The 14,433-nt window shown below is 44.3% G+C and overlaps 2 protein-coding genes across 2 annotated transcripts; both read right to left on the bottom strand.

Annotated features, from left to right (window-relative positions):
• Positions 1–8,609: 8,609 nt before the first annotated feature.
• LOC148771041 (uncharacterized) lies at positions 8,610–9,176 on the bottom strand. The gene has a single exon (XM_088817458.1). It carries the CDS (start codon positions 9,174–9,176, stop codon positions 8,610–8,612), a length of 567 nt encoding a protein of 188 aa, XP_088673584.1.
• Positions 9,177–9,391: 215 nt separating this feature from the next.
• On the bottom strand, positions 9,392–11,826 carry LOC148771040 (uncharacterized). Its single transcript, XM_088817457.1, has 4 exons — positions 11,205–11,826; positions 10,712–10,838; positions 10,098–10,547; positions 9,392–9,983 (listed from the first exon to the last, which is right to left on the bottom strand). Exons 1-4 carry the CDS (start codon positions 11,824–11,826, stop codon positions 9,392–9,394), a joined length of 1,791 nt encoding a protein of 596 aa, XP_088673583.1.
• Between the last annotated feature and the right edge of the window lie 2,607 nt (positions 11,827–14,433).

Here is a 14,433-nt window from a genome sequence, read left to right as displayed (position 1 = left end):
TGAGGTCCACTAATATGAACAAATGGGTAGTCAACAAAAGAATTGAGTTGGGCATGCCATCTATCAACATAGATTCTATGAAAATGAGATCACTCTCTCTCCTCAGCACATCGACAATCATAAGAATGTAACTGAATCTCAATATCAATATCAATAGGATGTAGAGGAATTTGACTTATCCTCCCAAACTGGCGCAGTACCCTATCAGGACGATGCATCTCAACTCTCTTATAGAATATAAGAGGGCAACTAGACAACCGAATTCGTGGATGCACTATCTCAGAATTCAACCAAAATTATATACTCTCGATCGAATTTACTATACGAGATCCATGTAAACTAAAAGAAACGAAAAGAAAAAAAAATAGCCGGAATTATGTGACCTCAAAAGTATACGCATGCTTTAATATTATTTTTAGTCGCAATCAATCTTCATAAGATTAAGGTAATAGTTATTAGTTATCGATTTTATTTTAATTTTATTTTATTTAATAGAACTACAAATCAAATATTAAGACACTAAACAACTCATCAATCATTAACCCTAAAATATTAGGCATATAAACAAATCATCAATCAATAACCCTAAAATTTAGGCATATAAAACAAGTCATCAGTCATTAACTAGACACATACTATAAAATAATTTAATAACTAAGCACATACATGCTTATAAAATAACTAATTACAAAAAATCTCTCATGTTTGGGTAATTACAACCACCCCTCAACTGTGAATCTTCTTATCACATCCACCCTTGCGGTTAGGGGAGTATCCACAATATGTCTTGGGGGGGGGAGGGGTGTCTGATACACGTTTTCCTCACGTATAAATTACCGCAAGTATACAATATCACATTTTGCAGAACAGTGGTTCCGAATATTGATCCACAGGGACCTTGTAGATTCACATGCTGAGTAATGTAATTATATTATCGTTATATTATCTAGCCGATCGTAAATAATTGGAATGGCGATAAACCCTAATTTAAAAACATGCAAGATCGTAAACATGCAAATATAGAACGTACATAAATAGAATAGCGACAACTCAACACGGGAGGGTCTCGATTTAAAAGGGACTTCTAGGGCAAAATCCACCAACGTATAATCAACAACGATCCACAAATCCGTTATCTATTCATTAACCCAGACGCTAAAGTACTTTAACCCCCGTCTCCAGTGTAGTTAGAGTCTACCCACAGGTCCGACGACTCCATTCAGAACCTGCTATTAAGAGAGCATTTAGGTCAAGTCCTTAAGGGCTACCCGAGGTGCCTCACGTCTCCGTTTCCACACCCCGAACTATGTTTTTTTAACTTCAAACAAGAAATCCTCTCTCGAGTTCATTGCTATTTAATATCAATCCAAGAGATGATCAAACAACCAGAAGCATTTAATACAGGAAAATATAAACGAAATCAAACCGCGACAAATAGATAACAAAAATGAAGATCAAAATCAATATATACAAGGTTTCATTACCCTAGAAGAAAATGTTCTTAGTTCATAACAAACATAGTGTCAAAAGAATGTACACAATAAATGAAGAACAAAACGTAAAGAAATTGCGTAAGAAAAACCCAAGTCAAAACCCTCGTTGAAGATTCCCGCGAAAAACTGTCGAAGACCGAAGAAAGTCGAAGAAGAAGTAGAAGAATGAGGGCTTGCTTCTATTTATAGTAAGGCAAAGCTTCCTAAGGAAGCTTTGCCGTTTTAGATATTTTTTATACATCCCAAGGCCATATCACGATATAGGATGGCATATCGCGCGATATGGCAAAAACTCAAGCTCTCTGTTTCGTTTCTCCCTATATCGCGATACAGGATGGCATATCGCGCGATATGGAAAAAATGCAAGCTCTTTATTTCGTTTCTCCCCATATCGCGAAACAGGATGGCATATTGCGCGATATGGCAAAAATGCAAGCTCTCTGTTTCGTTTCTCCCCATATCGCGATACAAGATGGTAATATCGCGATATGGTGACTGTCTGAACTTGAAACTCTATGTTGACCCTTTTTTAACCCGAATTTGACAATTTTGCATTTCACAAAAGTTGTAGACCTTGAAGTTGGCTTTCCGAATCTATCGGAGGTCGGATGAAGAAGTTATGCAAAATACCGAACACTACCACCATCCACTTGATTGCAATTTTTGCTCTTGTTTGACTTGATTCTCGGCTTCGCTTTCAAAATCGTTCGAATCGGCAAAAATATCTAACAAAACCTAAAAATAGAAATAAAACAAGAAACACAATAATATGTACAAATAAAGCCGAAACTCGGACGGACGAAGACCAAAACTCGAAGACTCGATAAGTAAAAAATGTGCAAAACGAACACTTATCAGTGTCCCGACAAGAAGAAAAAAATTACTAGTTTTTTATTACTTTTTTAATATTATTGTGTTATTTATCTTTTAGTTTATGTACTTAGCCACCCCAAAGTTAAAATTTTATACACTTTTAGCACATAGAAATATTTTTAGCCTCCCACAGAAAACCCCTGGGTCGGCCCCTGCTTGCAGTGTCAAATTTATAAGTTGAATCTTCTAGATTATGTTGATTATTCTCGAGTTTGTATCCGTTTTATCTCATTCAAGCTCCACATTTTAAAATAAGATGTTCATTAGATGTGTCTCTTGGCTTGTAAATATCAGACTGTGGTGTATTAGAAATTGTTTTTTGTTCAAAACGAGTACAAACTAGAGAACATTCGAGTATTTTAGAGGATTCTACTAAGTTTGACACTGCAAGGGTGGACGTGTAAGAAAATTCATTGTTAAGAGGGGGTTATAATTACTCAAACATAAAGGTTTTTTTGTAATTTGACCCTACCTCAGGGGTTGTCGTAATGTACCCTCAAGTTTAATATATATAAGTTAACAAAACATATTACAAAAGCTTTTTAGTTTATTATTAGCGCGAGTCAGAGCCGCCCTCAGCTACATGGTATCTTAAGGTGGTGTTTGCAAAAACTTATTTAAAAGTAAACGTTAGTGATTGTGAGTTAAGTTGGAATTATATGTTTATTTCTACAAGTTGGGGGTGTTTGCAAATTAGCTGTAAAGTCAACTAAAATAGAAAAATCAGGTATATGGGTGCTTTTAAAATTATAGCTTAAAACAGCTTATTTTAAAAGAAGCAAAAACAAAATATTGTTCTGCAAACACCTAAAAACAGATTATATGCAAAAAAAAGAAAAAAAAAACCCATAGTCTATTTCTAAAAACATTTGCAAACACCACCTAAATCGAATAATAAATTGATATTCTATTCTATTTGTTACTACGTGATATAAAGTTAAATTATATTGAAATATAAAAAATTAAAAAAAAATATTCAAATGTTAATTCGAGTGCTAAGTACTTGCTTCAATTGCTTAGGGCTATAGACGGCTGATGATGCTAATTACTTAGATCACCTGAGGTAGGGTAGAAAACGAGCTAGGAGAGCAAAGCGGATCAGTAGCTTAGCAATTTTATGATCCTGAGGTCCCTGCGAAATGACCACACGTGAACTAAGCCGGGGCTTGATCCGGCGGAAACCCCTCCGACGCTTAAGTCAGATATACGGATTGTGGAGATAGTAGAGAGAATATGCACTCTAGAATACTTGTGAATAATAGAACGTACCTTAACAAATGAGTAAAAACCTCTATTTATATGTCGTCGATTGGGTTGGGTTTACTAAAATGGGCCCAAGCCTTATTTTGAAGGTGGCTGGGCTTTCGTGTAGTGGGCCCAATTATTAGACAAATTAGGGGGGCCATTGGGTCGGCCCAATTAGGTATATCATTCAGCCCCCCAACTCTCGAGTCGAGATGGGAGACTTGTCGAGGGGGTTCCGGATCGTGTCGAGAGTTAAATGTGATGTGGTTTTTTTTTTTTTTTTTTTTGTATTTGTTTGGCAACAAGATATATATTTAAGGGTGTTAAATAATATACCAAGGCCAAATAAATAGAATCCTGTTGCGGTGGGGAGAATAAATTCCAATCCTTGTGAAGAATAAATATGGGTGAGTATCTGTAACTTTTTGGTCTTCTTCTGTGCTCTTCTTCATTTATTCTATTGCGGTAGATTAGAAATTTTTATTTGTTGACTGTTTCTTCGGAGCAAAATATTTATCACGTCGAACCCGGGTCAGTCGAAATCTTTGTGTATTAAACTTCGAGATCCGGTTGAAGGGGGTCCAAAAACTTTTGGTGCAGTGGGTATGGCACACGAGAAGTATGTAGTAACGGGTGCGGAAATCGGATATGCGGCAGATGGTGCATGAATTGATGGGAAAAGGGGGGTAGAAGGTGGCTTGGCCTGGGACATAGGCTCGAGCCGCGCGGCTAGCCGGCGAAATCTGTGTGGGGGCGCGCGCTTCGAGGCAGAGCTTGAGCCGAGTGAAGCCGTGGAGTCGACGGCTTGCATCGGGACCGAGAAGAGGAGAGAGAAAGGTGGACCAATGGCTGGAGGACATGTGTGCGCGTCGGGTACGGAGACCAAGCGACGCGCGCGCGCGTCGAACACGGCGAAAAAGAGACACGCGCGCGTGGCAGTCCATCTGCCAAGGCTCGGCGCGCTTCCGAGCGACGCGCGCGCGCGTCCGTTGCGCACTCCGGGGGTGACGCGCGTGCGTTGGCGAGTGGGGAGGGGGCACGTGTCCCTGTGATGGCTGATGACGCGCGCGCGTGAATCAGCCCCTTTTGGGGTCACGCGCGCGCGTGATGGCGCATTTGGACTCCGTTTACGGCTCGATTCGGGCGAGAGTGATGGGCGCGTCGATGAGAGTTTTGATGCACTTGGTGTTTTAAATGAGGGGAATTTCGGACGGCGAGAAGCTATTGAATCTTGGAGGGACGACGTAGGACCGAGTGCTAAAGTAGTGGATGAAGTGGATGGTGTTGGTACTAGTAGACGTCGTTATAGGTGTCAAGTCGTGGATTTTGGGAGCTATAGTGATGAGTCGAATCAATCACATTTGTCGAGCGAGCGTGTTGAGCCGAGTAGTGAAATTGATCCGATTGTTGAAGTAGAAGAGGAAAATGATATTCGGATGATGTTGAGATTGATACGAGGAGGCAAAAGAAAATTAAGCCAATTAATTTTGACTTAATTGATTTTGATAGTGTATTGACGGAAGAGCATTTGCAGCCTATTCGTGGACTAGTTGGAGTGCCAAGAAATATCGAGTTGCGGTTGCCTCATAAGGGCGACCGTTTATATTCGCCACCCGCCGGGTTTCATACGGTCTACTTGGCGTACGTGACGTGTACTTCTCAAATCATTCATCATCCGACTTTGTTGAAGATTTGTGATGAATTTAAGATAGGGTATAGTCAGCTAACTCCGACTGCGGTTCTTATGTTCGAGGCGTTTCACCATAGAGTGTCTCGGGTAGGTTTGCCTAGTACTGTGAGTTTGTTCAAGGTGTTATTTACATTACATCGGCCGACTAAGCTGCCTTTCTTTTGCGCTCATCCGCGCATTCCGTACCAAAAAGTGTGTGAAGTTATCCTTGGGGGATTAGAGATCTGTTTCTTTTATGTGAGGGCTCCCTCTTTCGATGTTCCTCTAGTTTGGAAACCTACGTGCGAGAGGTTCAATATTACCGCGAGTATGGCAAAGAGGATTGAAGAATCTAAGTTGTGTGAGGTGGAATTTGACCCGAGGTGTTTAATACCGGATGGTCAGCATCGAATATCCTTTTGTTGTTTCGATATTATATTGTTTTTTTTTTATTTTTTTTTATTTTATGTATGTTGTTCTTCAGTTGTCTTTATCTCTTGTCCCCCCCCCCCCCCCCCCCCCCCCCCCCCCCCCCCTTTTTTTTGTAGATGGTTGTATTAACTTTGCGGCGCTACGAGGTAAGGCGAATGGGACATCGAAGAAGGCATCGAAGAAGGTTCCCTCCATTTTGGTAGGTTCTTCGGGTGGCTTGCCTCGAGATACGGTTCGCGTAGAGACTCCTCGAGTGATTGAAGACGATCGTAGCTATGCTGGTGAAGTGTAGGTGCGTGAACCTACGAAAGATCGTGGCAAGGGAAAGAGAGTAGAGACTGAGTATGTGGCTATGCCAAAGCGTCATCGGGTAGACCCAGAGGAGCCTTATGATTTCCATGGTGGGCAAGGAAGCAATTGTTTACCTTTGGGGTGAATCGTGAGGGGGAGAGTCGTATTGGGATGTGTCGGACCGTGATTTGCCGATGACGAGTACTGAGGGATTCGTTCGGGACTACGATCGTGCTCGGATGTCTGGTAAGGGCTATTCACACATGCTCGAGTTGGTCGGTGGGGACATATGCCGGGTGAGTACTTGTCTTGTTCGAACAAGACTTTTATTTTTATTTCCTCTTTTTCTTGCGTAATATATATATATATATATATATATATATATGGGAAGATGGGAACGTGGAAGCTAGGAAGGAAGAGAAGATACCTCATGGAGCAAGATGGGAACGTGGAGATACCTCATGGAGCAAAATGGGAACGTGGAAGCTAGGAAGGAAGAGGAGCGGGCTCGAAGTCAGGCGCGTGAGGACGAACTTCGAAGCCAGTTGGAGATAGCGCAGTCCAATCTTGCTTAACGGACGGAAGAGCTTGCTCAGAGGACAAAGGAGCTCGAGGTTATCCTAGGTGAGGCAAAGGCCTATAAGGATGATGTTCAGAAGTTGAATGAGTGCTATGATCAACTCAAAGAGAAGTACGAAGTTGAGAAAGCGACGGGAAAGCGGTTTCTCGCGACGTCGGGTGATGCTGTTTATAAGGAGTCCATCGTGGAGGAAACCAAACTTAGCTTCCGAGTTAGTGTCGCTTTAGCTGCCGTCTATAAGCCATTAGTTCGTACATGTTGCAAATACCTTCGCGAGGTGGGCGGTATCAGTGAGAGGGTTATTCGTGGGATGAAATCCAGTATATCCAATGAAGAGGAGGATGAGGCAGATGTCAACGAGACGGGCACTGAGCTCGTGGATGACATGATTGATGATGACCCCACTGCAGGGGCGTTTTCCGCTCGTGGTGGGAGAGCTTAGATTTATGTGTTAGTTTTTCTAGGATAGTTAAACTCTTTTTTATTTTTTATTTTTTATCGATGTCTTAATTTATTTTTATCGCTGATATAGATGGGTATGTCCACTACTATTTCATTTGAAATTTCTTCCTTGTTTGACATTTGAAGTTTTATATCTCGAGTTATCTATTTTGACATTGTCAAGTGTTTTGTGCGTTGGTGATATGTATTTACATTTAGCATTGTACACGATGTACTTGTGGATGTGATCAGTCTCCCAAGGTTTTTGTTAAGGGTCTTGCCCTTGTTCGGACCGCGTGGGTCTTAAATATGTTAGGTACGTGGCCACGTTTTAAAAGTATCACCTCGTGAAACAAATAAAGAGACTTAGATAATCCAGCTGGCCAGGCTATATGGATTATCTAAATTTCTCTAAGTGTTTGTAGGGTTGTAGTGCATTGAACTCGTTGTAACGGGTAAATAGTATAGATGTAAAGGCACAGAGAGTAAAGCAAAAAGTTTGATTTATTCAATGGTAGAAAGTGAGAATTGTTACAAGCCTACGTGAGGCGAAGGGAAATAAATTTGCGAATGTCATAAGCCTACGTGAGGCGAAGGGAGATAACTATTGTAGAAGCAAATAAGTTGAAATAATAAAAACTATTCTAAGTGATTATACTAAATTGTTCTTCTTCCACGTCTTCCTTGTACTCGTCAGTGTCGATGTGCTGATGGTAAATCGATTTCCTTTGGCGTCTCTATGCCTGAAAAATATAGTAGAATTTTTTTTAAATACTTGTATTGAAGACTTAGTAATTGTCTAAGCTGGGGTGATGTGTACTACAATGTCACGTTCCCTACTACGGGGATTGTTTATCTACCTCGCACTCCGAGATATGAAATCAACTCGTGAGTTGCTGTGATTTGCTGCGTAATCATGCCTGTTAAATTGAATTACTTTATCATGTTAGTATGAATATACAAGAGCATGCGTGTGATATCTTTTAGTGGAAATAGTGTTACCCTTGGCGATATGGTATGGAGTATCTTCGCTCTTTAGGCCAGTGATAAGTAGTAAACATCCCCGCGTAATTTATTCTCCAAATATAAGAAGGTGATGAAAAGTGATTATGGAATGCTGATGTAAGTAATATTACTAGCCCCCTAGTTTCGGTGGGTTTTTCACGCACCTCGTTATGGAGTAGAAACTTCCCAAGAGTGTAGAGACAATCTTTGCCAGACGAGTGACGTGAAAGGTCGCGAAGCCTGTAGGGGTAATGGTTTGTAAGCAAATTTTGTATGATGAGGACGAGGATGGTAACTTAAATGATATACCTCAAGCGTAGAACCTTTTGAGGTTCCCTATATTCCAGGTTTTGGGTATAGGATATCCGTCAAGGTTCTCGAGACAATATGCTTCAGTGTTGACCACTTGTGTGATTTTGCATGGTCCTTCCCATTTTGGGTCGAGCTTACCAATGGGGCGCGAGGCTTCAGCTTTTCGGAGGACTAAATCTCCCACTTGGAAGGATCGAGGGCGGGCCTTTGAATTATAGGCCTTGGCCATGCGAGTTTTGTACATCTGTTGTCGGATGTATGCAATCTCTCATAGCTCATCTACGAGGTCGAGGCTTCCTCGCATAGCTTCTTCGTTAGCTACGGGATCATAGTTGGTGATTCGCCAAGATGGTTCACCGATTTCCACAGGTGCGATAGCCTCTGTGCCAAAAGCCAGATTAAAAGGTGATTCTCCGGTTGCTGCTCGTGGAGTTGTTCGATAAGCCCATAGGGCGCTAGGCAATTCTTCCACCCACTTCCCTTTGGCACTTCCAAGCCTTGTTTTAAGGTGTTTGAGTATGGTGCGGTTCGTGACCTCCGTCTGGCCGTTAGCCTGTGGGTTGGCTACGGATGTGAAGAACTGTTTGATGTCCAAGTCGAGGCACCAATTCTTCACTTTGTCGCCACAAAATTGGGTTTCATTATCTGAATAATGGAACGTGGGATCCCAAAGCGACACACAATATTCTTCCATAGGAATTGAATGACTTATTCCTCTCGGATGCGTGCTAAGGGCTCGGCCTCTACCCATTTGGTGAAGTAATCCACGGCTACAATGAGGAACTTGCGCCCTCCCGTGGCGGGCGGGAATGGTCCGACTAAGTCCATTCCCCATTGGGCGAAAGGGATAGGGCTGTCAATCGGTTGCATTAGTGCCGCTGGAATGTGAGGGATGTTGGCATGCTCTTGGGAGGGCTTACACCTCTGGACTAATTTTGTTGCGTCTTCGTGCATTGTTGGCCAATAGTAGCCTTGCCTCAATAGTTTGAGAGCCAAGGTTCTACCGCTCAAATGATTTCCACAGATACCTTCACGTACTTCTCAAAATACTTAATTTGCTGTAGTTGGGTCGAGGCACTTGAGATAGAGGAATGAGAATCCTCGTTTGTAAAGTTTTTCTCCCACTATTACGAAGCGAGCGGCTCTCGTTTTTAACTTTCGTGTTTCAGTGGGGTCAGTTGGGAGTTCTACCTTCTTGAGATACTTTATGATTGGAGTGAACCAGCGCAGTTCGCCGTCCTCGTTGTAATGCACTTCATCGGTTGAAATTATCTCCGGCTGAGGCGAGATAAGGAGCGTCACCTTCCGACTTCCGATGCCTGCCATGGAGCTTCCAAGCCTAGCTAATTTCTCCGCATGGATGTTACTGGAGCGAGTTACTTGTCTTATTTCGTAGCTCTCGAATTTGGCCTCGTAAGTTCCGAGTACTTGGTTAACGACGAGCTGAGAGTCGCTTTGGATTAGGAGCTTGCGCGCTCCGGCTGCTAGGGCGAGGCGGATTCCAGCTATCAAGGCTTCATATTCAGCGACGTTGTTGGAGGCTATGAATTCGAATCGTTGAGCATATTCGAATTCATCTCCGTTGGGGTTCGTTAGTACGACACCCGCGCCCCCTCCTGTGGCTGTGGAAGATCCATCAACGCTGATAGACCAAGCAGGGAGGGAGGTGCTCTCTTATACTGAGGTCATTTCTACTACGAAGTCGGCCAATACTTGCGCCTTGATGGCGGGGTGGGGTTTGAATTCTACCCCGTACTCACTTAGCTCTATTGCCCATTTGGCTAACCGCCCGAATGTCTCGGGACTCCTTAATATCTGCTTCAGGGGGTAATTGGTTAGCACCATCACTTGATGAGATTGGAAGTAAGATCGGAGTTTCCGAGCTGCGTTGATGAGGGCGAGGGCGAGCTTCTCCATATTGGTATAGCGTTGTTCGGCTCCTTGGAGAGCGCAACTTATGTAGTATATGGGTTGGTGACCTTTTCCTCCATCTCGGATGAGGACTGCGCTGATGGCATCAACTGAGGTAGCTATGTACAGGAGGAAGGTGTCTCCGGGCTGAGGTTTTGTAAGCAAGGGTGATGATGCAAGATATGACTTCAGCTCGATGAACGCCTTTTGACATGCTTCATCCCATTCAAACTTTTTTCCTCCCCTTAAAATCTTGAAAAATGGGAGAGCCCTGTCTGCTGATCTTGTAATGAATCTATTCGATGATGCCAGACAGTCGTTAAGCTGTTGGACTTTCTTGATAGATGTTGGAGCCAGGGAGGTGATGGCTTCGATTTTCGTGGATTAGCTTCGATTCCCCGTTGCGAACATTTGAGAGGGTTGAGTTTCATCTTATATTTTCGCAGGGTGGCGAAACACTGATCCAAATCGGTTAAGTGGTCCGAGACCTTGACACTTTTGACGAGCATGTCGTCGATGTACACCTCCATATTCTTGCCGATCTGATTTGCGAACATTGCGTTCACTAGACGTTGGTAAGTGGCTCCTGCGTTTTTTAACCCGAAAGGCATGACTTGGTAACAATAGATGCCTTGATCTGTGACGAAACTGGCCCTCTCTTGATCTTCTGGGGCGAGCAAAATTTGATTGTATCCTTGATATGCGTCAAGGAAGCTGAGGAGCTCGCATCCTGAGGTCGAATCGATGAGTTGGTCGATTCTCGGTTAGGGAAAGGGGTCCTTCGGACAAGCTTTGTTGAGGTCACTGAAGTCCACGCATAACCTCCACTTGCCGCGGGGCTTGGGAACGAGTGCTACGTTCGACAACCATTCAGGATACTGAACTTGTCGTATATGACCTGCCTCTAGAAGTTTTGCCACTTCCGCCTTAATGTGTTAGTTGCGTTCGGGACCAAATGTCCGCTTCCTTTGTTTGATCGGTTTCAACCTTTTGTCGACGTTGAGCCGATGTAGAGCTACCAGAGGGGGAATGCCCGACAAATCTTGATCTTTCCAAGCGAACACATCGCCATTGTGCCGCAGGAATTTGACTAGTTGCTTCTTCATCTCTGGATCCAAATTGGATCCGATGCGTAGGAGCTTGGAATCATCTCCAGGTGTGAGCTCTATGAGCTTAAGCTCTTTGACGGCCGCTAGCTTGATGCTATCGTCAGGTACACTGATGAGGATTTCTCTATCGTCCTCAATGATTGCGTTGACCCGTTTCCGTTTGTCGGATTTTTGGGTGTCGTCTTCCCTTCCGGACGGTTTAGGCTTCTTGGATGGTTCTCGTAAGGCTCTTGCATAGCACTCTTGGGTGAGACGCCTATCTCCAAGTACTTCCCCCGTTCCATAAGGAGTGGGGAATTTCCACTTTTGATGGTAGGAGGAAGATACTGACTTGAATGTATGGATTGCTGGCCTCCCTAGGATGATGTTGTCGGGGGATGGCTTGTCGACGATGAGGAATTTGATTATCTTGGTAATTCGACAAGGGTTGTCCCCTAAGGAGATGGGCAACTCCACTTCTCTCATGGATAAAAAGGCATCTCCCGTGAATCATTTTAGGGGCGTGGAGATGGGGCTAAACCGGGCATTATCTATGCCCAGCTGCTTGAAAGCGTGGAGATACATGATGTCGGTTGAGCTTCAACCGTCCACTAATATCTTCTTAACTAAGAAGTTAGCCACCGACGCTGTGATTACCAATGCATCGACATGATCTTCATTTGGACCTTCAAGGTCCGAAGAGTTGAAGACTATGCTATGATCAGGTCTTCGTATCTGATTGATAGATGCGGATGGAGAGGCTTGCTCTTGATTCATACGTGCTGACCGAGCAAGGGAGCGTCTCGCATTTTGTGAGTCGCCACCCGCCGGTCCTCCAGAGATAAAGGCAATGACTCCCCGGGTGGGTTGATTATCATTGTTATCTTGTTCTCGCCGATGACCTCCTTCCTCTCGTTGTTGTGGTTGATCTCGATTGTTATCTCGGCGTGGGGGGTCATCACGACGCTTGTTTCGAGGCTTATCGATGTATTCGCCTAAGGGGCCCTGCTTGATCAATCTCTCAATGGCTACTTTAAGTTGTGCACATTCCTCGGTAGTATGTCCTCTATCCTTATGGAATCGACAGTAGCGATCCGACTTTTATAGTTTCGCATTTGGCTGCATAGGGCGTGGAGGTTCTGCTAAACCTCTTTGTTCTATCACATGAAGGATTTCAGTAAGGCGAGTGTTTGGCGGAGTGAACCTATTGTAGGAGGAAGATGATTGGCCTTGAGGTGGGAGTGGTGGACGTCGATCATCCCGTCTCCTAACGTCCTTACGGTCATCTTCCCTCTTCCTTTTGGGAGGAGCATGGGTAGAGGCTTCCTCTATTCGTACGTATTTCTCGGCTCGGTTCAGCAATTCATCTAGGTTGCCTGGAGGCCTTCCAGCAATAGATTTTTTTAACCTACCCGGCTTCTAGTGTTGTTGCATGATCCCGGAGAGCATGTCTTGTCCTACGCTTGGGACTTCGTGGACGGCTTCTACAAAACGCTTGATGTAGTTGCGGAGCGTTTCGTTATCTCTCTGTACTACAGAGAAAAGGTGGGCTGGGGTCTTGGCATACTGCTTGTTGATGGTGAATTGATTGGTGAAGCGTGTTGAGAATCGAGCGAAGGTGTCGATCGATCCTGTGGGTAGAGAGTTGAACCAATTCATAGCTCTCTTGGAGAGAGTGGTACGGAACATTTTGCACATTGCAGCGTCCGTTAAGCCATACAAATCTGCCATGGCGTTAAATTTCTCTATGTGCTCTTGTGGGTCGGTGGTCCCTTCAAACTGAGGTAACCCCGAGATCTTCACTCCTTGAGGTAATACCTCGTTGAGGATGTCCATGGTGAAAGGACTGCGTCTTACTGGGGCGGGCATTCTTCCGCCAATTGGATTGTTCAATTGGGGGAAGGAAATTTGGCGAGACATTCTGTTGTCTTCTCCATCATTAAAGAGAGGGACTCTCTGTGGAGACGCATTCCCCCGCGGGGGTGAGCGCTGACGTTGCTGTCTGGGCTGTGCCCCCCTGTGATTGGTGGATAGTTGCACTCGGAACCGTGGGTCCGAGGTGGATGATGAGACATTTATTTGGTTTTGGATCGGCGGACAGGTGGAGCTGGTGCTGGTATCGCATTGGGAGCATTTGCTCCCATCGTGGTGATATATTGGGTCACGACCTCTGTGGGGGCGCGAGTTGAGGCTTCTGCTGTCATGCGTTGGAGCGCATCCTTGGTTATTTGAACCGTTCGAGGAGCAGGGAGTAGCGGATCAGCGAGTGGCGGGTCCCAAGGGTGGATCACCTGAACCTCGCGAGGCGGATCCGGAGCACGTGGAGGAGGTGGAAGGCCAAAGCCTCCACGGATTGGGAGGTTGTTAGCTGTGTCATTCTCTCTCCGAGCGGATGACTCAGGAGGATCTTGTTGGCTACGTGATCTGGTTTGCATCGTTCCCACAGACGGCGCCAAAATGATGATGCTAATTACTTAGATCACCTGAGGTATGGTAGAAAACGAGCTAGGAGAGCAAAGCGGATCAGTATCTTAGCAATTTCATGATCCTGAGGTCCCTGCGAAATGAGCACACGTGAACTAAGCCGGGGGTTGATCCGGCGGAAGCCCCTCCGTCGCTCAAGTTAGATATACGGATTGTGGAGATAGTAGAGAGAATATGCACTCTAGAATACTTGTGAATAATAGAATGTACCTTAAGAAATGAGTAAAAATCCCTATTTATATGTCCTCGATTGGGTTGGGTTTACTTAAATGAGCCCAAGTCTTATTTTGAAGGTGGCTGGGCTTTCGTGTAGTGGGCCCAGTTATTGGACAAATTAGGAGGCCCATTGGGTCGGCCAAATTAGGTATATGTACGGCCCTGGTGCGAGTTTTCAACTTTTTCTTGTTTCATAATTACTCGGAATTGTCATTAATTTCATGCTCATTTTATTCTTCATTATATTTGTGGTGGTTGATGATGTTTGAATTAGGGATGGCAATAGGGCGGGTATGGGGCGGGTTTTGCAATCCCCATCCCCGCCCCCGCAATGGAAATCCCCATCCCCATCCCCATCAAAAATCCCCACGGGTATTAAAAGAATCCCCTCCA

This window comes from Erythranthe guttata, chromosome 4 (genome assembly GCF_056151865.1).
Source record: "Erythranthe guttata isolate IM_541 chromosome 4, IM_541, whole genome shotgun sequence".
Classification (NCBI taxonomy): domain Eukaryota; kingdom Viridiplantae; phylum Streptophyta; class Magnoliopsida; order Lamiales; family Phrymaceae; genus Erythranthe; species Erythranthe guttata.
Note: the sequence above shows the minus strand (reverse complement) of the source record. Positions and strands in the feature narration are given on the sequence as shown.

Excerpts from the sequence above, each read along its gene's own strand:
- LOC148771041 (XM_088817458.1), bottom strand. The coding sequence starts at position 9,176 with ATGGGGAATGGACTTAGTCGGACCATTCCCGCCCGCCACGGGAGGGCG.
- LOC148771040 (XM_088817457.1), bottom strand. The coding sequence starts at position 11,826 with ATGAGAGAAGTGGAGTTGCCCATCTCCTTAGGGGACAACCCTTGTCGA. Across the intron at positions 10,839-11,204 it reads ACAAAGGAAGCGGACATTTG|GAGCCACTTACCAACGTCTA; the intron begins GTCCCGAACGCA and ends TAAAAAACGCAG. Across the intron at positions 9,984-10,097 it reads TGGGCAATAGAGCTAAGTGA|CGTTGATGGATCTTCCACAG; the intron begins GTACGGGGTAGA and ends TTGGTCTATCAG.